Below are 27,016 nucleotides of genomic sequence, written 5' to 3' on the forward strand. Positions count from 1 at the left end.
TTTTGTTCAAATTTCCAGATTATATTCGTCATCATTGACAAAGCAAGAACTTCTAATTTTTTCTTATCTATTTCAATATTAAATTTGGCTTTAAAAAATTAACATTAAGATAACGATATTCAATAGCTAATCGGTGAACTATTACTGATGATTTCACAGGTGAAAGCCAACTGCAGACTTTTAATAAAACAAACTATGCAGATTTTAAAGGAAATATATTTGCGGTATATAGATAGCAACTTCATTCAATTTTTTAAAATTTCATTCAAAAAATGTAAAAATATTTATTTACTATCTGTAATTAATAAAATCAAGTATAAAAAAAAGCTTTATCATCTTTTTAAATACACTGAAAATAATAACTTAAATGTTTCTCTCTTTAGTAAATTACTACAACCAATGGTCGCTTATGAAATCTTACACATTTTAGCTACCAATGTTTTTATTAACGTTTTTTTTTTCATATTTTCAGTACATTTAAAAGACTAGAGATATTTTCTATTTGTTTCAATTCTCTCTCTTTAAAATAAAGGTTGAATCAAATGAAAGATATAGTATCATTCAATCACTCTCTCACAAATAAATGTGCACGTCACTTAAGTTTTTAAATTGCTTTATTTTGGAACCCATAAAATCTGTCCTAGCTAGACTAGGCTGTTAGCTTGGACTTCATACAGAGAAAGCTGAAAGACAACCTGTGGTAGCTGCAAATAAGATCCATTAAAAAAATAATTCCTGCCTTATCAGTTGAAAAAAATAACATTTAAAGCTGCTAAACTTAAAGGTTATGGCCAGTTTGTTGTGTTTAGTAGTAGGTGGATCATACTGGGGTCACAGGAAAGATACGCAATGGAAAACTGCACTTTCTGGGAACCATCTACTAGATTTTAATACACTTGCACACAGCATCTTACTGTAAAACCTGTTATCTGCTGCATCCATTGTAAGATTGTAACAACTTTCTCCTTTATGGAAACCAACAAGCAAAAGTATGTTTTTAGAAATATAAAATAACTTTATAGTGCATAGTAAACAAAGCAGATAAATATATTCAAATGATTTAGTTGTACAACTCAATTTAAAAAAGTAAAAAAAGAAATAAATTATGGTAATAAATATGTAAACATAATAGCAAAATGTTCAAACTCAATTCTACTATAAACATTACTGCAAGTTTTTTAATATGACATTATTTAAGATTTTTAAACACTTTTTCTTTCTTTAAAAAAAAAAATTACTGTTATAAAATGTAATAGTTACTTTAGGAATGTAAAAATTGATCAACTTGTAAAAAGCTTTGTAAAAATGAGTTTTTAATTCCTAAATATTCATTTAATGCAAGGGTATCTTAGAACTTTAAAAATAAATGGTATGGGCTTTAACCTGGATAGTTATGCTATGTATACATATTTGTTTTATTTTGATAATTTACAAAACAACGAAAAGCCTTATAAAATTCCTTGAGAATGGTGTATTAAAAAATAGATATTCACACACGTATGTATTACAAAATATACTTCTATTATAAAATAATGTGATTTTAAAACTATCACTTATATCAGCTAGTCTAAAATGTTTACATGGACTACCACAGGAAATTTGATTTGAAGTTTAATTTCTGAGTACAAACTTTCACATCAACCTTACACAATACAAAATAGATTTTTTTTTTAAAAAGGTAACAATCTCAAAACAGTGACTGTCAACATTAAACCCAAAATACTTAAACAAAAAATGTAATACCTAACAGATCTTTCAAAAGAGTATTTTAAACAAATTTTTCAATGTATTTTTTTTTTAATTCAGCATCACATAAAACATATTTGACTTTAAACTTGAGCAAAATCCTGAGCAAAGTTTAGTTGCTAAGCCTCCTGGAAATAAATAAAAAAAAGATATTCTATATGATTACATGCATTAACAACTGACTAAGATAAAATACTTAAAAAAAACTTTTTAAAAAAACACGTTTTTCTTGTGGACTAAAAAGTAGAAAATAAATTTTTCTTTTGTGCTTCCTCGAGCTGTGCAGATTCTTGTGATGACTGACAAATAAAATACTTAAAAAAAACTTTTTAAAAAACCACGTTTTTCTTGTGGACTAAAAAGTAGAAAATAACTATTTACATACATTTGATGACAAAAAACGTGGGTAGGTTCACCATCAAATTTCCCGACCCATCTGCCCGACCCACGTTTTTTGTCATCAAATGTATGTAAATAGTTATTTTCTACTTTTTAGTCCACAAGAAAAACGTGGTTTTTTAAAAAGTTTTTTTTAAGTATTTTATTTTCTCCTTTTTAGTCCGTTGCTACACATGAAAAACGTGGTTTTTAAAAAAGTTTTTTATATAGTTTATTTTCTACTTTATCTAATGACTTGATTAAGTATGAATTGACTAAGTGTTTATAAATACACGGACTAAAAAAATCTTGAGCGACCAGGATTCGAACCTGGGTTGTCGCGGCCACAACGCGAAGTACTAACCACTATACGATCACGGCCAGCGCGCTCACATCGATTGGGGCCGAAGTAACTGTGTCAACAAGCCTCCAGTCTTGTCGGTATCTTTAGAAATCATGTCCTCAATTTTATGGTCCTTTGGGCGTAATTAAATTAAGCTAATTACGGTCTCTAATTGCTAGTTTTTATGATTGCATCTGAAATTGTTAGGCGAAAGTAACCTGCATGCCAAATTTCAGATCTATAGAGCAATCAGAAGTGGGCTAATTTTCGATGTCAATTTTAACAACAAACACATCCACGCGAAGCTGAGTTAATAAAAACGTGTTAAAAACGTGGGTCGGGCAGATGGGTCGGGAAATTTGATGGTGAACGTACCCACGTTTTTTGTCAGTCATCACAAGAATCTGCACAGCTCGAGGAAGCACAAAAGAAAAATTTATTTTCTACTTTTTCGTCCACAAGAAAAACGTGTTTTTTTAAAAAGTTTTTTTTAAGTATTTTATTTTCTCCTTTTTAGTCCGTTGCTACACATGAAAAACGTGGTTTTTAAAAAGTTTTTTATATAGTTTATTTTCTACTTTATCTAATGACTTGATTAAGTATGAATTGACTAAGTGTTTATAAATACACGGACTAAAAAAATCTTGAGCGACCAGGATTCGAACCTGGGTTGTCGCGGCCACAACGCGAAGTACTAACCACTATACGATCACGGCCAGCGCGCTCACATCGATTGGGGCCAAAGTAACTGTGTCAACAAGCCTCCAGTCTTGTCGGTATCTTTAGAAATCATGTCCTCAATTTTATGGTCCTTTGGGCGTAATTAAATTAAGCTAATTATGGTCTCTAATTGCTAGTTTTTATGATTGCATCTGAAATTGTTAGGCGAAAGTAACCTGCATGCCAAATTTCAGATCTATAGAGCAATCAGAAGTGGGCTAATTTTCGATGTCAATTTTAACAACAAACACATCCACGCGAAGCTGAGTTAATAAAAACGTGTTAAAAAGTCAAATTAGCTTGGCAAAGAGCTGACCATTTTTATACAAAAAACACTGAAACTGACTAAATAATGTATGTTAGACTAAAGACTGTTCAAAAACTTGTGAAATAATTCAAGCTCTACAAAACTATAGTTGGTCTAGGATTATCCAAAGATTAAACTTAAAAACAGCTGTCCCTGACCTCTATCAACTGGATTCCATCCTCTGAGAAATCCGGGGCTGGTAAACTGGAGTATCTCAATCTGAGCAGGTCACCAACATCGTCAATAATTTTAATAGCCTAGATCAGAAAATTATGATTGAAAATCTTGATGCTCTAACAAATTAATTATAGATGTTACCTCAAAGTGAACCCCACTTGACTAGTTTGTCAATGGCGAGTTAGTAAACAACTTCAAATATAATAAGTAAAGCTGATTCTGATTTTTTTAAATTCTGTATTTTCTATGGTCTGACAGCTGTGCTATCACTAATCAAATCTTCAGGAGTTCACATCTCATGTTAGAGTCCAGCTCTGATAAGTACCTGATTCACATTAGGGAAAGTAAAGGGTGGTGCAGACTACATCATGGACCACCATGAGAGATATAATTGGAAACTTTTATTTCACCCAATGAAATCAACTGTTTATGAGGGGTCGGCGTGGTCGATTCAGTAAAGCTTAAGCTTGCTAAACCAAAAAGTCTCGAGTTCGAACCCTCGGGCAGATGAGGCTCGTTAGCTGGGGACAGCCCCTCTTCTAGGAGAGACAACTCCAAAATCAAACAACTGCTGTCTTGTAGTTTGTTCTTGGTTGGACAAAGGCTATGGAAGCAAATCCAAAAAGAAAAGCAGGCCTCAATGGCGCATAACCAGTTGACACGTATCCTTATTTGTGTTGGAGGAGGATCCCTTCCAACACTAAAATTAAGAACCAAGAAGAACTGTTTATGACTGGAAATATTGGTTACTTAATACTTTTTAGTAATCTAGAGAGTTGATTCTTTTGAAACAGAAAATAAGGTTGGTATTGCAATAAGTTAACTACTATTAACGTACCTCATCTAGCATTTCCTTGGTGTGTGCAGCAGAGAGGCAGAACCTGGCTCTGGTCTCTATAAGAGGTGTGGCAGGGAACCCCACGACCACAGTGGCCATCCCTCTCCTCAGTGTTTCTCTACTGAACATGCTGGAGGTAGAGAAAAATATAATTTTATTTCATTCAGTTGGATTTTTTAAAGTAATAGTTGCATTTAGAAATGTTGTACCCTTTTAAGCAAATAATAATAAACATTTTATCCAGCAAAATTGAAGACTTGTGACTAAATTAGAACCATTCTACAATTAGATATCTAGGCAGCATATTTTCCTCTATGTTAAAGTAAAAATTCTTCCCCTATAAATATAAGGAAGGGGGGAAGAGATTTACAAACTGTCTCTTTTCAACACAAATGTATGACTAAGCTACCAATTCTACAGTTTTATTTTGTGGGTGTGTGTGTGTATAAGCTTTATAAAATTAATATACTGGAATACAGAAGGTCTATATCTCAAAAAAAAACAGAAATATTTAGACATAAAAATATAGAAAGGGCTAATGGTTCAATAGCTGGAGTAGGGTAAAAAAGCGTATAGAAAAAGTTGTACAAACAAACTTACGCGACTTTAGAGGGCATGTACAAAAGTAGAGGGACAACAGGGGAGTCCTTGTTTCCATATATAATGTAGCCCCTGTTATGTAGGTGTCTCCTGAAGTAGCGTGTGTTCCATGCCAGTTGTCTGATCCTCTTCATACCTGTTGGTTCACACAAAAACTGTCTTAAAAAATTTATTCTAAACATTTTCTGGCTTGTTTTTCTTTATTATAACAAAATTATGTTTTCTAATGACTAGCATAAACTATATTGTATTTCTATAAACTAATTAAAGTTAAGTAGTAATTCACATGCTCTTAATTAAGCAGTTATAATGCTGACTCCAAAATCCCTTCAATACTGAGGTCAAAGAAAGAGACTCCCTATGGCTTTATGCATTATAAGGTCTGCAATAGTACTTTACTTTTTTTTTATACATTGCTTTTTATTTTTATTTTTTAAATGATTGTAAAATGATAACCTTTATTAAAAAAGACCAAGAGTAGCCTACCTTCCTTAGTCCCATCTTTTCCCATGATAATCCTCATACAACTAATGATCTGCTTGGCTACAGGTGGTGACATGGCAGTGGAGTAGATAAAACTGTGAGAGTGGCATCGCAGGTGGTTGATGAGGCTCTGCAAATGGTACAAGCAACCATTAAATCTTTGGAGGAAAAACAGCTTTCAGACAATAAAAATCTTGCAAGAATAACTTTAACCAATAAAAGTTGAATTTTAAGAGGAATAAGTATTTTGAATCAACCACAGTATGTTTTTTTAAATATGAATAAGCCTACATCAATAATGTGTTCCTACCCTTTAAGAGACCAAAAAGGAAATCATGACAGCTGGTATTTGAAACCAATCATAATTCTGTGACACTAAAAAAATCTCAGTGTTTTGTTTACACATTTTTTATTAGAAATACTTTTCCTTTAACATTCAACTTTGCCTAATATGTTCTATTTTCTTAAAATCGCAGGACAGACTATGCTTTCTAGCAGTCATGATCAAAATTATACAGCATTTTAAAATTTTCCCTACCTTAGAACCACCAATATATCCTCCAGCAGATCCAAAACTTTTTGTAAATGTTCCCATCATGATGTCCACATCATGTGGGTCAAGACCAAAATAGTCCACAACACCTTTCCCATGAGGGCCCATAGCTCCAATACTGTGTGCCTCGTCTAAGTAGACATAGGCTTTGTATTTTTTCTTTAGGCGCAGGACATCAGGTAAACGAACTATTGAGCCTTCCATGCTGAAAATATTAATTTTAAAATTATGCAGTAGACAAATTATTATCCCTTAAAGTTTTATGGTCTTTTTTCATGACTGGTAAATGAAGAAAGCAAATGGACAGAACAAAATTCAGCTATCTTTGCTCAGAGTCAATCATGTACGCTATTCTCAGAACTGGATGAACTGAGGGTATTCTTCCACTATAGCATAAAATATCTCTAGCTTAACAAACATGCCCAGTGTCAAGTTTATATTTTATGAAAGAAGTTGATTTGCTATCTTTATTAACTGTACAATTTTGTTAAGGTGACATGTTTTTAAAATTTTTTTTTTATATAATCAAGAATCTCTTTTGTAAATTAGTGTAAATTATTTCTTCCACCTTAAAACAATAACTCTACTTGCACTTGTTAAAAGTGAAATTTACTTCAACATTTTAAAACTAACAAAAAAATAAAACAACCCACAACAAACTAGTAAATTTACTTCACACTTCAGTTATAAAAAAAAAACCCACAACAAACCTGTAAACACCTTCCACAACAATGAGAATTTTTTTCCAGGGCCTGTGAGTTCTTGGCTGGCCTTCACACACAGCATCCCTAAGTTTCCTCTCCAGATCAGCCATATCTAAACAACAGGCAAAATATCTCTCAGGTTGTTGTTTTTTTTAAATACTTTTCTGCTAAATTTGATACTTAGGCTTTTAAAATAACTTATTCAAAATGTGTTAATCAACAAAAGCCTTTTTTGGAAAGTAAAAAAAATTTCTTAAACTATATATTATACAAAATGTAATTTAACAGCTTTGAAATAAGCAGGGGAGCTAACCATCTAAAGTTTCAGAATTCAATGTTTAACTTTAGCATGTAACAACAGCCATTATAAACAGCAATGCAACGAGGAGAACAATTCAGTGAAAACATTACAATCTAGTGAGCTGTACATAAGTGTGACAGTGTGTTTCATCTATTCACTTGGGCACTGTGATACTCAAAAAGTCAGAACCTAACAAGGTTTACATGTGTGTACAGTGTGTTTCATCTATTCACTTGGGTACTATGATACTCAACTGATACTTACCATTGTGTTTGTAAGTTCTAATGAGTGCCCCAGAGAGTCTTGAGCCCAGGATGAGGGAGGCGTGGTTGAGTTCATCACTGAGAATCAGGCTTCCCTATAAGGATTAGAGTTTGAACCATGTTATAAGCTTCCCTATAAGGATAAAAGTTTGAATTACAAAAGTTACCAGGCATCTCTGATAGGATTTAATTGAGATAAATTTTAAGATAAAATTTTGAACAAGAAAAGTTATCACAAACCATTTCCATTGCATTTAATTCATCACTAATGTCTCCCTACAAGCACAATTCTTTTAAATTTGAAATTCATATATTTTGAGACAAAATGTGGTTCTTAATTTCTAAACTAATGGCTGACAAATAAAAATTTAATTCCAGAGAATGTATTAATTCTGCATTTAACAATTAGACCTACATGTCCAATTAAGCCACATAAAAATCTCACCTTGCTAACTAGAGATGGCATGTTCATAGAGTTGGTAGCAAAACCCATGGGGACTGTGATGGCTGCCTCTACGCCCAGATACTCTGCCACTAGTTCATCCAGCTCACGGTGGACATCCAAGTAACCTGAAACATTGACAACACATTTTAAAGGTGCAAGTACACTGGAACATTAGTAACAGTCTATAAAGGTCCAAATAACATTTAAAAAATTTAACAGACTTTAAGGATCAAAATAACCTGAAAAATAATCAGAGGCAATCAAATACACTAGGACATTTCTTTTTACCCAACTGCTCATTCTACATAATTAAATTACGGATTACATTATTACTGAAACTGGGCGTTTTATGGAAAATCAATGATTTATTTCAAATATTTTGTAAAACTATAATTTAAACAAGCATGCTTTTATTAAACTTTGATCCCCTGAAATATGTGGACCCAGGTTCTAAAATGTTAAACCTGTATAATTAATGTAACAAAAAAAACTGTTCAATCAAAACTGTATCTGCTATATGTATAAATCAACAAGCAGGTATTAGGTTTCAATTATTCTCCTTGTTCTACCTCACTAGATTCAGTAGGACTGTTTGTAACTGAAAAAAAAAAACAGCCCTTAAATTTGGCATACCCATTTCTTGTCGACTGGCACACACCCCAACACCGTAAGAGTTTGTAGTTTCATGTACAGCATCAGCACAGGGGCCATTGTTTTCAGCAAAACCCAAATAATTATACGAGCCAAAATTCATCACATTTAATTTCTTCCCAGTCAATCTGGCAATTAGAAGTAGGATACAGTAAGAAGCTGTATAAAAAAAACTGGCATGTCAAAATCAACAGCTGTATTTCAATATAGGGAAAGATAATTAAGTTTCTTTGTTACCCTTGTTATTTAAAGTGACTCGAAATCTCCAAATATTTTTTATGTTTTAAAAAATGGAACTATTTATGCATTCATATTTTTTAAGCCGGAAAGGGTTTACATAATTAAAATGGTGTTTAGATAATAGTTATTGTTTTAAAACAAAGATAGTTAAGATAAACGTGAAATGGAACAGTTAGTAGATACATAAAAGGTGATCAACAGCCTGTCAGTGTAACTGATTTTTATGAATTACCAAAGTTTTACAGCTTCCTGAAACAAAAACAGTGTTACAAAACAATAACAAGACATTCTCAGGTCAATGACCTGTGGCCTCATATTTAACCTTTAAAATATTTTGCAGATTATAGGTTTTAAAACATTCTGCAGATGTTTTAATATATTCTACAGATTATGTTTTAAAACATTCGGCAGATTATATGTTTAAAAAAAAATTATTCTTTTCCTAAACTTAAATCTTATGACACAATGCAAGTTGAGTTAAACTCAACTGCTAAGCCATTAACTAGAAACTCATAGGTTTTGGTCCTGACTAGTAAAAGTAGTGATTTTTCTACCGAGGTAGAGGCCAGAGTAATTACAGAAGGTAGGTTAGGTAGTGAAGGTTAGAACTGAGAATATCTTAACCTGAAAGTTAATTTAGAAAGGAAATAGGTGTACCTTTAATGTAAACTAGATTACTACAGACAGAACTGTTCAATATATGGGAACTGAGCTGTAGATGGTAGGGGACGGCGTGGTCGAGTCGGTAAAGCTCATGGTTGCTAAACCGAAAAGTCTCGAGTTCGAACCCTCGGGCAGATGAGGCTCGTTAGCTGGGGACAGCCACTCTTCTAGGAGAGACAACTCCAAAATTAAACAACTGCTGCCTTGTAGTTTGTTCTTGGTTGGACAAAGGCTATGGAAGCAAATCCAAAAAGAAAAGCAGGCTGAAATCGGAGTCAATGGCCTCAATGGCGCATAACCAGTTGACACGTAACGCTTAATTGTGTTGGAGGCGTGGTCGAGTCGGTAAAAAGCTCATGGTTGATACATTCGAACAGTCTCGAGTTCAAACCCACTGGCAGATAAATCTCAATCCCCTTCAACACTAATAATTAAGAACGAAGAAGAAAGAAGAAGAAGAGCTGTAGATGGGAACTGGACTATATAAAAAGTAACTACAATACAGCTGATAAGGATACTACAGACGGGTGCTGTAAATAGCTGTAATATATATGGCATTGTACTATATATGGGAACTGCACTTTATGATGGGAACTGTACTATAAATTCACAGCAGATGGGCAGTGTATCATATTGAACTGTATTGAATATTGAAACTATACTATAGATCGGAACTATACTACAAATGGGAACTATCATAGATAGGTAGGCTATTGTACTGAAGATCAGAACCATCTTTGCCAACCATCTTTAAACTCCTACTTCTAAAATTGTTTTATAATTATTAATTTAAAAAAACTACTAAATTAATTTTAAACATCTATCTAATAATGATTAAAATTAAACAAAGAAAAAGTATTCAAGACGGGTCAAGTAGGCTTCAAACTGAGTCAGCTTATCAGCGCTAAATATAACATTGACAGAGTACATGACAAAACAAGCCCTTGAGGCTGTTGATCACCCCTATACAATGTTGATAAAAACAAATTCAAAGAACCACTCGGGGACAAAAACTGGTTGGCGACCTTCCAAGAAAACAAAACAAAAGGTTGTGTTAATAACAAGTGTGTAATTACTGTTAATATGAAGACCAAGGGTTTGTTCAACATATTAAAACAAAATTACTACTGTTACTGACGAACAGATTCAATGAGTCGGGGTGATAACACACATAGTAATACTATAGGATGGGGGTTTGTTGTTTGTTTGTTTGTTGTTCGCTGTGCAAATGATTAATGAAAAGCTAAATGGAAGCACAGCAAAAAAAAAATTGTATTTTTCAATGTTTTGTTAAGGTGCAGGCACACTCACACACAAAATAAAGTCGGTCAACTATAAATTAAACAATGAGACATAAAAGAAAAAACCAGAATTTAAAAAAAAGAATAATAGTGATTTAGAATTATGACACATTTACTATTTTTGTATTATTTTGTAAACATTGCTAGCATGATTTTTGTAAGGTGATATACTTTAGTTATATCTCATGGCTTGTACAATATGGCAGTTCTCCTGATATATAGATATATATGAAGTATATTAATAGTAGACCCTTCTCAAATGACAACACACTACATGAATGATCATGCAATTCTTATCTAAAAACTCAAGAATGACTAATAATAATTCTATCACTGTGAGAGGAATGGTGCAAGTTAAAACACACAAGGTGTGCTACTTCAACATTAACTAAACATTTGGCTTAAAATTTAGGATTTTCTAAACACCGAATTAAGAATAAATAAAAACAGTATTTTAAACAATTTTAGCCTTAAGAAAAGAGAGCTTTCTTTAATTTCCCCCATTTAAATGTATATATTAAAATTACTTAACAAGGAAGAAATTGTCATTGAAGAGGGTCTACTAAGTTTTTATTTAAGTACAACAGTACATCACATAGCTATAAAATAAATGGTCAGTAAACTAAAGCTTTACACTTTTTCTATTTTTATCAAAATGGATTTTGTAAAAAAAATATTTTAAAAAATTAAACTGTGATGAATTCCTTCCCATCTTAACTACTAGTACCCTGCAATTAATTTGATTGATAGAAAAAAAAACAATACCAAAGTGTAACAAAGACTTTAGCCGATCATGCATATAATGATCAACATTTTAAAAAATAAACCAAATCTCCCTCAGTATTTTATGAGTTAATAAAATTTTAAAACTTCTTACAAAATTTTTGAGCTCAGAAGAAAAAAAAATATTTATGAAAAATGATTCAAAAGAAAAAAATTCTTATATAAAAATTATGTAGTATTGATGCTACACTCACTTGATATATATTTGTAACTAAATAAAAGCATGCTTAACCACATTCAAACCCAATTAAGAAACATTTACAAAACTCAGATACAGATTTATCTAGTTCATTAGGTATACACCTTATAAGCCACCCGTGATTCATTTAAATCACTGCCAAAATGTTTTTCTTGATTATATAAATTATACAATTTCATAATTAATATACTACTTGAAATAACCTATCAGAAAAAATGTTTAATGAATTTGGAATAATTTTTAAAAACTTGATCTATGATATCCATCACATAAAGCAGTAGCTAAGGCAGTCATGTTTGTCAGTAACTATACCCAGTTTGTTTACTATAATGACATTCTATCTCAATTCTCAGGAGTTGTAAAAACATGATTTTTGATTCTTCAACCTGGAGCTCTGTTATCTTGGCCAAAATTATTCCCCTTGTACTTTGATCAACTTTATAATTATAAAATTACTTTTATTTGTAAAAAATTACTTTTATTTGTGAAATTGCTTTCAATTGTAAAATTTTAAATTCAATGGAATAAGCACTTTTTGACAAAGGTCAGCATTATCAAACTTTTAAAAAAGAACTTGCAATAAAAACATGAATTTCAAACAGTTTATAAATTATAAAGACTGTAAATAATTGTAAATACATTGGGTAGTAATTTTTTCATAAAAATATTTAATATACTCATTAACATTTTTAAAACTATTTTGTTCTTGAACTCAAACAGTGCTATTTTTATATTTTCACTTGAAAGGCATCCAATAAGTCTGGAACTCCACACTAGTTTTCCAACTAATGTAGGTAAAGAAAGATTTTAAAGCATATAATAACTTTTTAAATTTATATTTAGTTTTAAAAAGCGACTTTTGCTTTAAAACATGGAAAAGGCAAAGCATTAACACAATGCAGAAATTTGTGAGCTTGATGAAATGCAGGCTGTCTTTTTACTTCATTTTAGTGTGATATTAACATCACTACAACAATTTGGTCCTATACAAATCATCTTATAGTAAGTAATGAACCTTTTAACACTTTTTTTATCCAAAATATATTAATCTAAAAGAAAATTAACATAGTATTAATAAGTATAAAATATTTTATAAATTTTATACTGAACAAATGAAAAATTCAATAAAATTGAATAACTTTTTTTATGTGAACATTTTTTTAAGAGATATAAAAGATTGATCTGGTGTATGATGAATTTTCTAATGTTAAAAAAAAAAAACAGCCTCTTTTTCATCATAGCCTTCACTCCTTTAAAGTAATCAATGATAACTAATTCTACTTAAAAGCAATATGACAGTGAAAATATATTTGTCCTGTGAGTTGGCCTTAAATTTGTGATTTGAAAGTAACAGTGATGTTCTAGATAACTGAGGGGTTTTGGGAAAAAGAGGTTTGCTGCGCAGCATTGGTCATACATACTCAAAGTTCCATCCAAAGTCAGGAGAAACTCTCTCCATGACATCGATGCGACCCCCAGCACAGCTAGAAATGGGGCGGTTCCAACAGTCGCGGGCGCGTCTATACAAGTTTCTTGTATAAAAGCTCTCCCAGCTCAAGAATAGCGGCACAAAGCCCTGCATGTGTAAGGGGGTGGGGGGATAAGAAGCAAAAAAAAACAATTTGTGTAACTGTGTACAGTGACATTTTGAAAAACCCCTTTCTTTATTTTTGGAAGCTGACACCAAAAATGCTCTCATTTACTGAACTTCATCTGGAAAAAACTGGTCATAAGATAAATGGATGTCGACAAAAAGAATTTAAACACAACATAACAAACACCAAATTTACAAACATAAAAATGAAATTGAACTATGAACATGCTTTTATTAACGTACAAACATGAACAAGAAAACAAGGGTGTGTTTGTATATATGTGTATGCATTTCTAGCGTACATATATATATTTTACAAACATTTGTCTAATGTTTTTATACATAAGAAAATTATTGCAGCAGTATTCTAAGATAATTCAAAAAAAGTATTAAAATATATTTATTAGCATAGATCTTGCAGTAAGGGAGAGATGCAAGAAAGCGCAAGCTCTACATAGCCTAGCCACTTTGACTGGAAGTAATTTTAGCAGGGTTAAGTAGGGTTTTGTCTCCCACAAGCACTTGGACAGATTGTTGAAAAAAATATATGCAATTAGAAGACCAGTTAGACCTAAATGACTGGATGCTGGGGTTTTCATGCAGTTAATACTCTTGTTAACAATATTAAACATCAATAATAATCATCAACAAAAACAACAAGCCAACCCTTGCAAACTGTGTAAAACAAAAAAATAAATAAAACAAAATGCAAAAAACAAAAGTGGAAAAATGGCAACCTTTGTAAGCTACCGTTATATCCTGCGTATATATATATTTATATATCTCAAGCTTTAAAAGTGTGCAGGTTAAAGACTAGAAATAGCTGTCATTAGCAAGGAAACCAGAAACTAGCTAGCAGTAGTGCAAAAAAATATCTACGATTGTCCTCTTCAAACTTTATTGTAGGAAAGTTGTGTGGTGACTTTGTGTATGTATAAGGATGTAAGGGGGGTCGAGGGATCAGAGGCCAGATTACATACTCAAACGTCCATCCATGGTCGCACGAGTGACGATCCAGGATTGTGATGCGTGTGCCAGGCTCGCTGGCAACCACGCGGTTCCAGCAGTCACGAATTCGCCTGTAAACATTTCGTGTGTAAAAGCTTTCCCAACTCTGATACAAGGGGACAAAACCCTGAAGGAAGGAAAAGCGGATATGAAAAATGCAACAAACAGCACATTCTAGAAAAAAACATTGGCTATTATTATTCCAGTGTCTTCATTCACTCATGAGGACTATGTTGAAGAGAAGACAAGTTATCCAAAATAATAATCAAACATTGAATAAGACTCACATTAAATTTGTTAAAAAGGGTTGTTTTTAGTTACAGCTAATGAAAAACACTGAAGCATTTATTTTTACAAAACAAAACGTTCACAATCAACAACGTAGGAGGAAAAATTATCAAACTGCTTAAGCTTTCCCAACTCCATATGTCAATCCCTATATAAAAAATAAGGTGGGAAAGTTTATTGCTCATGGATTTTTTTTTTATACTTCAGTGTTTTTCATGAAGTTTACTTATAAACTTCTTCATAGTTCAAGGAAGAGAAAGACAGGCTCACAAAGCAAAGATATTACTTTCAAAATGAAGTAATGTAATGAGTTTTTTATCAAAACCATCTTCTGAACATAATTTTGTTTAAATATGTCATCAAAGAACTGCATAATATAAAAAAGATTTACAAGCAACCCAGTTCATAATTGTGAGGGAGGAATTTCAATTAGCAGGAACAGTTGCACATAAATCAGGAATACATTTCTTTTGATATTAATCAATGAGGCAGTGTCAGCAATCTATGATGAGGGTGTCGACATGACTCCATGCTTATAAATGGTATACATAAGGCTAAATAAATAGATTATAATGAAAAGACCCCCGCACATTCATTCAGAATAGTTTATAATTATAAAAGGACCCTTTGCTATCATACATGTGGCTAAATAAATGCCAGCAGATGCACTAATAAAACAAATATTGTTTTCTTTAAACTGTCAAGTGTGCCTAACAAATCCCTCTGAGGTAATAATTAAATTCACATCAGCAACATTTCAGAAGGCCTTCTAATATCATGCAGCAGTTCCATAATAATTATAGGATGGTGTGACCTAGCTGTAGACTGCTTACCCTTAAGTCTTGAGGTTAAATCCAGGTTCTAGTCCCTGAGTCCACCCAGCTCTGATAGGTACCAAACTCACATTAGGGAAAGTAAAGGCGGCTGGGCATAGTGCTGACCATAATATCCCTTCATATGCCGAGGTCACAGAAACAGATGAACTCTACTTCACTTGCCCCATGGACTGTCAGGTTTGAAAAGGGAGCTTTACTTATACAAACCCAATTACTACTCCGGTAGAAAAAATCTTGTACTTTGTTTCACTGGCAGAGAAATTCAGTATTGCTCCTATTGGTATTAGGGATATGATGGCTTTACTAGCACACAAAACAACTCCCATATAGCCTTGCCAATACCAGCACGCATAAAATAACTACATACAGCCTTGCCAATACCAGCGCACACACAAAAATCCATACAGCCTTGCCAATACCAGCGCACAAAAAAAAAAAAAACAACTCCTTACAGCCTTGCCAATACCAGCGCACAAAAAAAAAAAACAACTCCATACAGCCTTGCCAATACCAGCGCACAAAAAAAAAACAACTCCTTACAGCCTTGCCAATACCAGCGCACAAAAAAAAAACAACTCTTTACAGCCTTGCCAATACCAGCGCACACAAAAAAAAACCCTTCCATACAGCCTTGCCAATACCAGCGCACACAAAAAAAAACCCTTCCATACAGCCTTGCCAATACCAGCGCACACAAAAAAAAACCCTTCCATACAGCCTTGCCAATACCAGCGCACACAAAAAAAAACCCTTCCATACAGCCTTGCCAATACCAGCGCACACAAAAAAAAACCCTTCCATACAGCCTTGCCAATACCAGCGCACACAAAAAAAAACCTTCCATACAGCCTTGCCAATACCAGCGCACACAAAAAAAAACCCTTCCATACAGCCTTGCCAATACCAGCACACACAAAAACGTCCATAAAGCCTAGCCAATACCAGCGCACACAAAACAACATCTAAAATTGGTTAGTTATATGCAATTATTAAGAGAGCACTGAAAGTTTTTAAAAACTTTAAGACCACTACAAAAAAAAAACTAGCATCTGTTCTGAGCATGATGGAAGCACATGGACACTAATAACAGCTGAGTAAAAATTTTAAAATGACATATAGTCATTCTTCTGAGTTTATTTGTAGGAATCTATGTAAATGTGTTATCATCAATCTTGTTTGAAAAAACCTGATAATTTTTGCAGCCACTATGTTGAACTCATGGCAACAGCTTGAGCCAGGGTAATATGAGGAGTCACACTGGCCATAGGTAACATCTATCTTTAGACCAGTGGTTCTTAACCTGGGTTAGATCCAACCTGAGGGGTTTGGCAGGGGGCCAAAACACCTATTTCATATGATTCGCTATTGGATTTTGTCAATTCAGACCATAGAACTGTTAAGAAGGGTTTGATGAATGCCCATTTGAAACTGGTGGGGTTCGGTATCTTCAAAAAGGTTAAGAACCCCTGCAAAAATGATGAAATTTAATATGTATGTATACATTTCACTAAATGTTTTACAATAAACTAAGATACTAGTATATGTATTATATCTCAGGTCGGATTTTTAAATTGCTTTTTTGCCATGGTTAAGAAGGTTTTTTTAGTGTGTCTTTTTCAATTTCCAACAATTTCAACATACAACCGCAAAAAAATGATACATTCACGCCAAGCAAAATATGTTAGCTGATTATAAAGAATTATTCTAAAACAAGATCAACAGCAAAACTTTCACATTATCCCAAAGCAGCATTGGAACATGAAATGCTGCTGATCAAATCACCAAAACCAATGTGTGTTCAGTGAATGTGTAGTATAAACATTCAAATACCCTGGACTTTACTGGGGTTCAAGCCTTATTGATAAGCAAGCTAAAACATAAATATAAAGGTGCTGGATAAACGGCTGGTTCCATCTTAATTATGCCGGGGTGATTAAGTCTTCTACCACAAGCCTCAGCTGTGGCTGAAAAAAATAGTTTAATTAATTTTTAAACTTAGAAATTGAATTACTCAATAAAGTAGAGCCCTTGATATATTTGTAATTTACAAATAAGGATTGTTAAGATAATAAATAGTCTTTCAACCTGTTGATTATTTAGACTTGAAAAAGAACAGAAAAAAAAGGATGCTTACATAGTTGAAACTTCTTTGAAAAAATAGTTTACATAGGGTTGGATTAATTGTAACTTAAGCAAAGCTTAACAGCTCTAGTAGCAGCTTATAATGTATATTAAAAAGGATTTTACTATGTTATAATCTAGAAAAACTAAATTTATACAAGAAGTAAAAAAGAGGTTTTTACTATGTTACAATGTAGAAAAAACAAAATGTATATAACAAGTAAAAATTAGCTTTTACATTTATGTTATAAAGAGGAAAAAACAAAATTTATTCAAGAAATAAAAATTATGTTTTACTATGTTATAATGAGGGAAAAAATTAATTGAAGAACTAAAATTAGGTTTGACTATGTATGTTAAAATGAGGAAAAAACAAAAATTAATCAAGAAGTAAAAATTAGATTTTACTATGTTATAATGAGGAGAAAAAAATGTATTCAAGAAGTTAAAATTAGGTTTTCTAATGTTAAAATGTATAAAAACTAAATTATATAAGAAGTAAAAATGTATATAAGATCTAAAAATTAGGTTTTGCTATGGTATAATATATTTTTAAAAGTACCAGGAGTTTAAAATGTACACAGAGTTTTAACTATAATTTAATAAAAAAAAACTATTGACAAATTGATTTACATAGAAAAGGCTACTTCTGTGTTACATTTTGTGATAAACTAAATGTTCACCTCCTACAAAAAATGACTAATATAATGATGGATTGTTTTCAAAACCGCACACTTGACAGTATAAAGAATATTCCTTAGCCCCACACTACTGGTTAAACTAGCTGAAAGTTTGTTTTTCAAAGAGTAAGAGCTACCATATAAACAGAATGAGCTTTGGTTGAATGTCCTCAAATATAGGGAAGAGTCTATGAAAAAAAGTATTTGAATTTCCAATATAGTATCTAACTGGTAGATACAGAACAATGTAACAAGAAAGTGAACAAGTGATTTGTATGCTCAAAGGACAGTACAACTTGCAGTACAACTTAAACACCTATTAAGGGAGAAAGCAGTGTGACCATAATATAGATACCAAACTAAAATTCTCTTTTAAAGCAAAAATGAAAGGAAAAAAAATATTCTGCTCTTAGTGTTAGTTTTAAGCAGCATGCAAAGCAATCATAATTAAACCTTCCAATCTGCAAGCAAAGTACAAAGGAAAAGACCAAAGTAAAAAGTACCCAACATAAGAAAGTTAAGTAAGCAACACAGTTGTCAAAATAAACAAAGGGGAGAAAACCATGCTGAGGTTTGAGAGAGTAAACACTCTGGGGCTAGCTAAAATAAATACAAATAATTATTGGTATAAATAATAATATAAACATAAGGCTTTGGTCTAAATAGATCATTAGTACATGGGTAGGCTGAAAAAATGGTTGGAATCTGAAAAATGTTATATTAAAATATAAATGAAGTTAGCCACATATTTTTATAATTCAATCTGGTATAAATACAGGTGAAGATTATGGAGTGAGGGGGGGGGGGGGGGGGATGTAGGAATGTCTCTTGACAACCTATGTGAAAAAAAAATCCAGTTCAGACATAGAAATGTTACAAGTCAGGAATCCCTGAATGAAGTAAAAGACTTGCTGAAGATAACCTACATGTTACACATCACTACACATTGGTTGCAATGGTTGACTGGGCTTGAATGTTTACCTTATAATAGACGCTACAGATCACATGATATTACCAGCCGAACATACAGAGGTGAAATTGCAGAGAAAGCAAAAGACAAGGGTTGATGTTATATCCTGTTTGGCTAAAATATATAAACAGATTGATGTGTAAGCATTTTTGTTCTCTATCTACTTTTGGGGATTTATTTGTGCGATTCAATTGATTTAAGGACATATTTATTTTTTATTTATCTAATTTTTATAATATATTTTGTTGTTTTTTCTGAACCAATTATTACTAATTTTTGCAAATATATTTAAAATAAATTACTGTATTAAACAAAAGAATAATATTTTACTTTGAGTGATTTTTAAAACAATAATTCATTTGAAAATAAGCCCTTCAAATGAAAATAAAACTGCAGAAAGATTTAATTGAAAAATAGAGCTGATTTTTTTATAATTGGAGAGCGTCACCCTCCATTACAAAATTACTTAATTTAAGTTGATAAATGTCCTGAACATTTAGTCTACCAGCAATTACGTTTGTTTTTGTTAAGTTATCCATCTTTTCTTTTTGGTTAGGTTATCCTAATTTATTTTTTTACTAATTTTATTAATTTAAGTTTCCAAACATAATGCTGTCCTAAGAATTTTGATACATGTTAAATGTTAGTATGCCATTTTTGCCAAGCTCATCCTATAATAACTTTCTGTGAGGATAGAGTTGCTCTTGACATCTAATTTTCTTCTACCAATACAAATTGAAGCAGTGTTTGTTTGTTTTTTATTAATTATTACAGGGAAAAGTATTAATTTTTGTAGCAAATATAAAAAAAAAAATCACCAAACAATGCATTGTATAAATAAAATTACTACTACACTACTTTATTTGATATTTGTGGCTTTTTTTCAATTTAAAAGGATAATGCACAAAAAGTATTTTAAATTTCATTTTTTAGGAATAAAACTGAGCACACACATGCCCTTCTACTGTTTGGTGAACAATTTACCATGTTTACCTTCATTAGTTTGATTATACTTTATAATTTATATTTCTGTTATTTTCTGTTATTTCAACCTTATTTAAGTTTTAAATTACATGTTTGATAAGTATCGTAACAAATGAAACTGTGATAGACAGACCTTTACACAGTTATGTATACACAAAGCAAACCCATAAGGTTGGCGCCTTATACAAGAAACAGGTCAATAAACATACAGTGATAACACATCTTTTCCAATGTACAAGCACAGTACATTTTCAGAGCATTAATTATCAAAGAGCAGTAGAAGTAGAGTTCACAAACAAAACCAGTTTGAGATATGCCACTATAATCATCTTACAAATGACTACAAAAAGAAAAGTCATCAAGTGACTTGAAAGTTGATGATTATGTAGTTAGTGTAAGACAAGATTAACTAAGCGTAGCAGTTAAATGATCTGTGTGAGACCGCCAGATAGCTTTACTTACACACAACAGAAGAGAATAGTTAAGTGGGGAAAGGCTTAAATAATTCAGTTTCCACTGACCAACCAAGACCTGTCCAGAATCTGAAATTTACAAGATTGTACAAACTGCCAGGGCCCATCAATTTTTAAAAATTATACATATAGTGCAATATAGCCTGGTTCCTTCATTTATTTTGTAGAAGATAAGTACCACACAAGTTTGACAAACCCTGATAGGCAACAGTTTAATCAAACTTGCTTTCTATAAATTATAACACAACTAAAAAACATAACATTTGAAAATGTGTGTAAGAAGGATTACCTGTTCTTTAGAGTACAAATATTCTTTATCTGCAATTTGATTTTTAATAGTCAATTATCGGTTTAAAAAAAGTAACTTGTATTTTTTTTACACTAAGAATGGAATATAACCTTTGTTTAAGATCATTTAATAATTAACATTTATAGTCTAATTATAGGATTAAGTTATGGGATGTTGCTTAATTTATTTCACAAAAATATACTTAATTTATTTTATTACTTTTTTTTCCAAAGAAAATGAAGGGAAAAATTTACAATGACCAAAAACAATGAAACAGAGCATAACATTTTTTTAGGAGATGGTTTTACAAAATTCAATTTAGTGCGACACCTTGTGTGAATGAATCAGCTGAGGCATTTTCTCTAATTGCAAAAATGTTGTCCTACCAACTGACATTTTCTTTGTAGGCTTTCTTTATTTTCTCTAATGGCAATGTTTTTTTAACATTTTTTTTGCTGCCGGACTGGTTAATTATAATGCTAATTTGCTTATATTTGTTTATCATATTTTTTATTTATATTTTACTGTATGAACTTATATTTATAATATAATATGCTATATTCATATATAGGGAGGGAAAAGAGTAAATGTGATGTAGCATACATTTAATTGGGTCTTGTTATCTGGTTCATACATGTCAACATAAACTTTTCATATCATAGATATAAACGATGGGAAATAATGAAGAGTACTTTTACATGGGAGATAAATGCAAATTAGTAAAGGGTAATAAACAAGGAAGAAAAAAAAACACCACAAAAACATTTGCAACAGAACACCTATAAGCAGGTATTACAATTGAACAATAAATTAACAACACAGCTATGAAATTCTTGAGTAAAGTAATATTCATAAGAATAGAAGTAGTTAAGACGTATCTGAAATGATCAAAAGAAGGACATTTGCTTAAAAAAAAAACACCTGCCAAAACTTATTATGCACTGGAAATGCATGTCATTATCAACCCTTGTGTACTTAACTTCCTTGAATTACACAAGAAGAACACACAACTCTAAGAAGATTGCACTGAAAGAAAGATAAGTCAGAGAGAAGAGTTCTTGCTCCTGCCAAGTCTCCTAAAGATGTATAAGATTCTCACTGTTGCAAGGCTCAACACAGGCAGGCAGCAGGGAGCTTAGGCAAGCTAATAATAAAAAAGCTGAAAATGCCCGCACATTTTGTTTAAAGCAAATGTTGGCCATATTATCACATTCAGACAAAACAAAAACTAGTAACAAATTTAGGTGTTAACTAAGTCATACAACATAAACATTTGTACCATAGGGTTCATATTAGTGATGTGAATGAGCTATGAACTCTATTCCAAAATTTGATTTCATTTTATAATAACCAACACATCTGATGTAATTTAGGTACATATACAGTGCAAACTGCTCCCACTGTTACCTCTGCAGAGGCAGAAAAATTAAATGTCTTCTAAATGAATTAGCTTTCAACTGAAACCAAGCAACAATGATACATTTTAAAAATCACTTCAATTTCTAACATTGCTATTTTTAAACCTGCACAATAAGTAATGGTAAGAAAAATGATTACATACCTCAAGCTTTGGTTCTGTGCAGCTTTTGTCTTTCTCAATTCCATACGCTCTCATCAGATCACGAATCTGCCCAATGACAACAAGGAGTGCATAGCCCAAATATGTCAGAATGGCAACCAGCAGTGGGGTCTCTTCAAAAGACTCATAAAAATCATCTTGCCATTTTGAGACCTACAATAGAAATTTTATACTTATAAATATACTTAGAAATTGTAAGTTTTAATGACATTTAAGTATCCATCAGAATCACATTTTTTGTGGTGGACCATAAATGAAGTCCTGACTTCATGGAACATGGAAGAATGTTCAAAAAGTGTGAAATAGCATACAATTTCACTATTTTTTATAAAAACAAAAATGATTTTAAAATTGTTAACTTATAATGAAATCATGTGATCCTGGATAATATATAAAGAGGGCTCTGGTTGTTTATGGTGTCAGAAGTGTGGACTGGAGGGGTAAAAAAATATTAAAATAGCATGATTCGTTTACGAATGACAATTATAAAGACTCAACAGCAGTGTCAGTGCGTATTTATCAACCATAAATATCTATTTCTAAGTACTGCTGTTGCTTAGGTTACTGGAATCAGCTGTTAAAGCTTACCACTCCACATATAAATATTTAAAATCATGCTGAGTGGTGCTGAGCTATGCAACATTAGCTTCAAAGGATAGAAGCTTAAAAACATGACGGTCAATGAGGCGAGTGAAGTAGAGTTCAATAGTTTTGTTACCTCAGTATATGAAGGAATAGTGTTGCCAGCACTATACCCAGCCGCCTTTACTTTCCCTAACATTGAGTTAGGTACCTATTGGTACTGGGTGGATGTTCTGCTGACTTGAACCAAGATTCAAACTCAAAACTTTCGAGTTAGCAATCTAGCGCTCTACCAATAGGCCATGCTATCCCATGTAATTATATAAATATAGGTGCAATCTTGCTGTCTTGAGATGTTCTTCTCTAAAATCTTATATATAAACCTCAACTGCCCATTAAGCTCGGGAAGAAGCTTGTGATTAAGATGTACGGAAGCTGCGCGTGGGTGAGCCCTTCAAGAGCCACTTATTAAAAAAATATTAACATTAAGAATACCTATTTTAAACACATTACATTTCTGAATTAGTTATGTCACATTAAAACTGACATTTGATAATAAAAAGCTGTGTATTATGACAAACAGTAAACATAATCTTTCAATTTAAGTCCAAGAAAAACAACATTGCTAAATGTGTGCTCATTTTTTCATAACTGATAGCGCGATAGCCATGTAATGAAATGTACTGCTTTGCCTAAGTTTGCCTACACCCAATTTATCTTGGGCTTTTTTTTAGCAAGCTATTTTTGTTACGTCATTGGGTTTGAGCCATTAGTCAGAAGTAACTTTGTTAGAAGTCAATTTACTGGGGCCTGTTTGTTGTGGGCAGACATTTGTTGGCAAGACTTTTTAGCAAGGATGATGTGTTGAGGTTGTTTAGCATGCCTCAGGCTTGCAATAGCTATGATCATTTGTTTTGAACAAGGTACACATCTACTAACACGTAATTTTCGTTCTTTTGATTGAACATGGCAGAAGAGAGGTTTTCCATAAACGTCAAAACATTTTCCCCCATTCTCTTCCTGACATTAGGGTTACATGTCATAAATTCCGGACCTGCCTGAGTTGAGGTCAAGGGGGGGAGGGGGGACGGGAAACGGGACATTCTGACCAGGATTCAAAGGGACGATTTGAATTATCATCCAAAATGACATCACTACCAAAGGGGTGGAGTGGCTGATTTATTTCTGAGACATTATAAAGGGGAGGGTAATGAATTTCATCTCTCTTCAAATAAATATGATGAAAACATTGATCTTCATCAAAATTATGGCTAAACATCTTAAAAAGCAGAGTAATTTTGGAAATTTTTTACATGATGACTTATAGTGACAGTGAAAATATGTTGGAAGTGGGTGTTAGATTAAAGAGAAGTAAAAAAAAATGATTTAATCATCAAATCACCAATTAAAGAAAAGAAACACTTAAAACCTTAAGACTGAAATGAAAATAGCAAACATTCAAACTATGAATAAATTCAAACATTAGTACTTTAAATTTATTAGGCTAAAGGGCGTAAAGGGATTAGTTAGGATCTAGGCCTATTGAAAATGTATTTGATATTTGGAACACTTCATAACAGAACAAAACATTCTTAACATTAACAATACCATAGCGCCATAGCTTTTAAAAATTAAAATTGATTCATTCATAATAAACTTAAATTTTAAATAAACAAGTGAGGTAGGCCTATTAAGTATTAATACCTATTATTAGGCCGTTCGAATTCACAGCTTCCGGGTTTGTTGTTTTGAAGCCATCTCACGGCTCATGCGCTTACCAAAAATGGCGACCAGTTTCGCTTTCACTAATGGGTAGAGCAATAAAACTAATGATTACGAAGCCATCGTTAATTTAAGAAATCGGAACTATCCGTTTCTATTTAAGTCTGTTATTTAAGAATTGTCGGATCTACTTTTGGCCTAATTTCTATGTTTGTCTCGCAAGCGGCGCCTTAGTGAAAGTAGCTCTATATAATTCTTATCTTTCGAATCAAATAACTATAAAATACCGCAGGTATTTTTAACCAGACTATTGCTATTTTTTACTTGAAAGCATTAATTTTACACACGTTACAATAAACTGGTAATAATTTATGGTAGGCATGAGATATGCTCTGTAAGAATAATAATGCCATTTTATTATAATCTTTTTTGGTGAACACGAAGCGCGGGAAAATGTGTGACGCGCAAGAATCCAATCATTCGGCTAGATTTATGACTGTTTTTTATGTCACACCTAAAAATAGAATGTTTACGCTTTCTTCATTGATGATCGTTTTCATTATTTTTTTAAACTGAAAGTATGAATTATTAGTTAGATTTCAGGTTTTGTAACTTGGTATACTTACCCTTTATCAAAATTAAAAGCATAGCATGCTGATTGTGAACAAATATAGTCATAAAACACAAATATAAAGTTACAAACAATGCGATGTCGGGATGTGCCACACCCCCTCAAGAAAACACGTGTTTATTAAGCTGTTTATCTCACTTTACAACAGTAATTAAAATTAATTTTCAAATTTTTATCACTTATTGGGTAAGATTAAGCACATATTTACTAAAAATGAAAAAAAAACAAAAGCAAATTCTGTTTTAATGAAGGTCACGGGTCAAGTTTTTTTTTCCTTCTGTCATGTTCAGTGGAGGGTGCCACAGGCTGACCTGACTTTGGAATTTTTTTCAGTAATAATGACTTTGCACAGAAAGTTAAAATATGCTAAATTGGCTTAGTTTACTAGTGTGCAAGCTATTATTGATACATTTTTAATAAAAAAATCATTCTGTAATTCTCATCAAAAAGCCTACTATTATTTTAAAAAACAAAAAACATTGAAATTAAATCAACCCAAGAAATCAAAATAGTAAATTGAAAAACAGGTGTGTCACACTAACTTACTAATCACACTTCACTTGTGTATTTATAAAGTATTAAATCTATAAAATAATCAGTATCACTAGTATCAGTATATTATTATTGTGTAACATGGTAACATTGCTGCCCCAAAAAAATTCCTGATTCACCCTCATTAAAAAATGGCCCACTAAAAATAGTTTAGATTTAGATCTAAAGCTAGAACGACACTCACATGATTTTGCGCTCTTTTTTTATCATGTTCTTTTATTCCATTCGTGAGCCCATTTTTGTGGCTACTTTCATACACCTGTAAGTTTTTTTTCCCGTTTGGTTCAACGGGGTCATTTGGTTTAGGCGTATCGCCCAACTCTGTAGCCATCTTGAAGGAATGCAATGATATGAAGCTATTTGCCAGATCAAAATATTCAAAGTTGCCGAAAATAAAACAGAGTATATAGATCTATGCCAAAGTTTGAAAATTCAACAAGCATTATTGAAAAAAAAACTCCAATATTTGTAAAGTGTCTAGACTTATTTTATTAAGATATCTAATAAACACTCAGTTATGTGTTCACAATTTTCACCTTAAATATTACTTTTTCGGCCAACACCATCTGACTTATCAACATTTACCTAACCGTGTACAGGGTGGACACTGTCACTTTAAAAATATTAGAAAAATGCCGAAATATAAAGCTCTAGTGCTTCATTGAAGAATAACGCCCAACAAAATAAACAATATAGGCCTGAACATCTCGGGTTCTAATCCCTGGTTTGAGTCAGACGTCCCTGAGTTCAGCAAGTCTGATAATTACGGGACTCGCTTTAGGAAAAGTTAAGGCGGTACGCCCACTTTAGCAGTTATATGCGCCCTACCGTTTGTTTAGCGGGTGATATCACTGTGAGAAGATGCAAGATACTCGGAAAATTTAATTAAATAAGCATCAAAGTTCATTGCACATTGCATTGCCAACGGGTCTTGCCTAATCTAGAAAATAAAACGGTTCCGTCGAAGTGGCTGCAATTTTATTTTTAATCACAAGTTTCGACCTTGACGAAG

At 32.3% G+C, this 27,016-nt stretch overlaps 1 protein-coding gene across 2 annotated transcripts; it reads right to left on the reverse strand.

Annotated features, from left to right (window-relative positions):
• Window positions 1–596: 596 nt before the first annotated feature.
• Window positions 597–26,354, reverse strand: LOC131929787 (serine palmitoyltransferase 2). 2 transcript variants are annotated; one of them, XM_059286166.1, is made up of 13 exons: window positions 26,189–26,354; window positions 22,500–22,670; window positions 13,117–13,271; window positions 8,492–8,637; window positions 7,859–7,983; window positions 7,415–7,508; window positions 6,856–6,961; window positions 6,131–6,350; window positions 5,596–5,722; window positions 5,110–5,245; window positions 4,510–4,639; window positions 3,653–3,751; window positions 597–1,874 (listed from the first exon to the last, which is right to left on the reverse strand). In XM_059286166.1, the coding sequence occupies exons 1-13, from the start codon at window positions 26,333–26,335 to the stop codon at window positions 1,866–1,868; spliced, it is 1,665 nt and encodes a 554-aa protein (XP_059142149.1). In that variant the 5' UTR covers window positions 26,336–26,354; the 3' UTR covers window positions 597–1,865. The 2 variants fall into 2 exon arrangements, with proteins under 2 accessions (XP_059142149.1, XP_059142148.1); XM_059286165.1 differs by lacking the exon at window positions 13,117–13,271 and adding an exon at window positions 14,270–14,424.
• Between the last annotated feature and the right edge of the window lie 662 nt (window positions 26,355–27,016).

Source organism: Physella acuta, unplaced genomic scaffold (genome assembly GCF_028476545.2).
Source record: "Physella acuta isolate Inbredline_101_S28 unplaced genomic scaffold, ASM2847654v3 ptg001675l, whole genome shotgun sequence".
Classification (NCBI taxonomy): Eukaryota; Metazoa; Mollusca; class Gastropoda; family Physidae; genus Physella; species Physella acuta.

Bases quoted from the DNA above. Each gene is read 5' to 3' on its own strand.
- LOC131929787 (XM_059286166.1), bottom strand. From the start codon at position 26,335: ATGGCTACAGAGTTGGGCGATACGCCTAAACCAAATGACCCCGTTGAA. The intron at 7,509-7,858 runs GTGAGATTTTTA...TAATCCTTATAG, and splicing joins TGCCATCTCTAGTTAGCAAG to GGAAGCCTGATTCTCAGTGA. The intron at 5,246-5,595 runs GTAGGCTACTCT...GTGAACCAACAG, and splicing joins AAAAGATGGGACTAAGGAAG to GTATGAAGAGGATCAGACAA.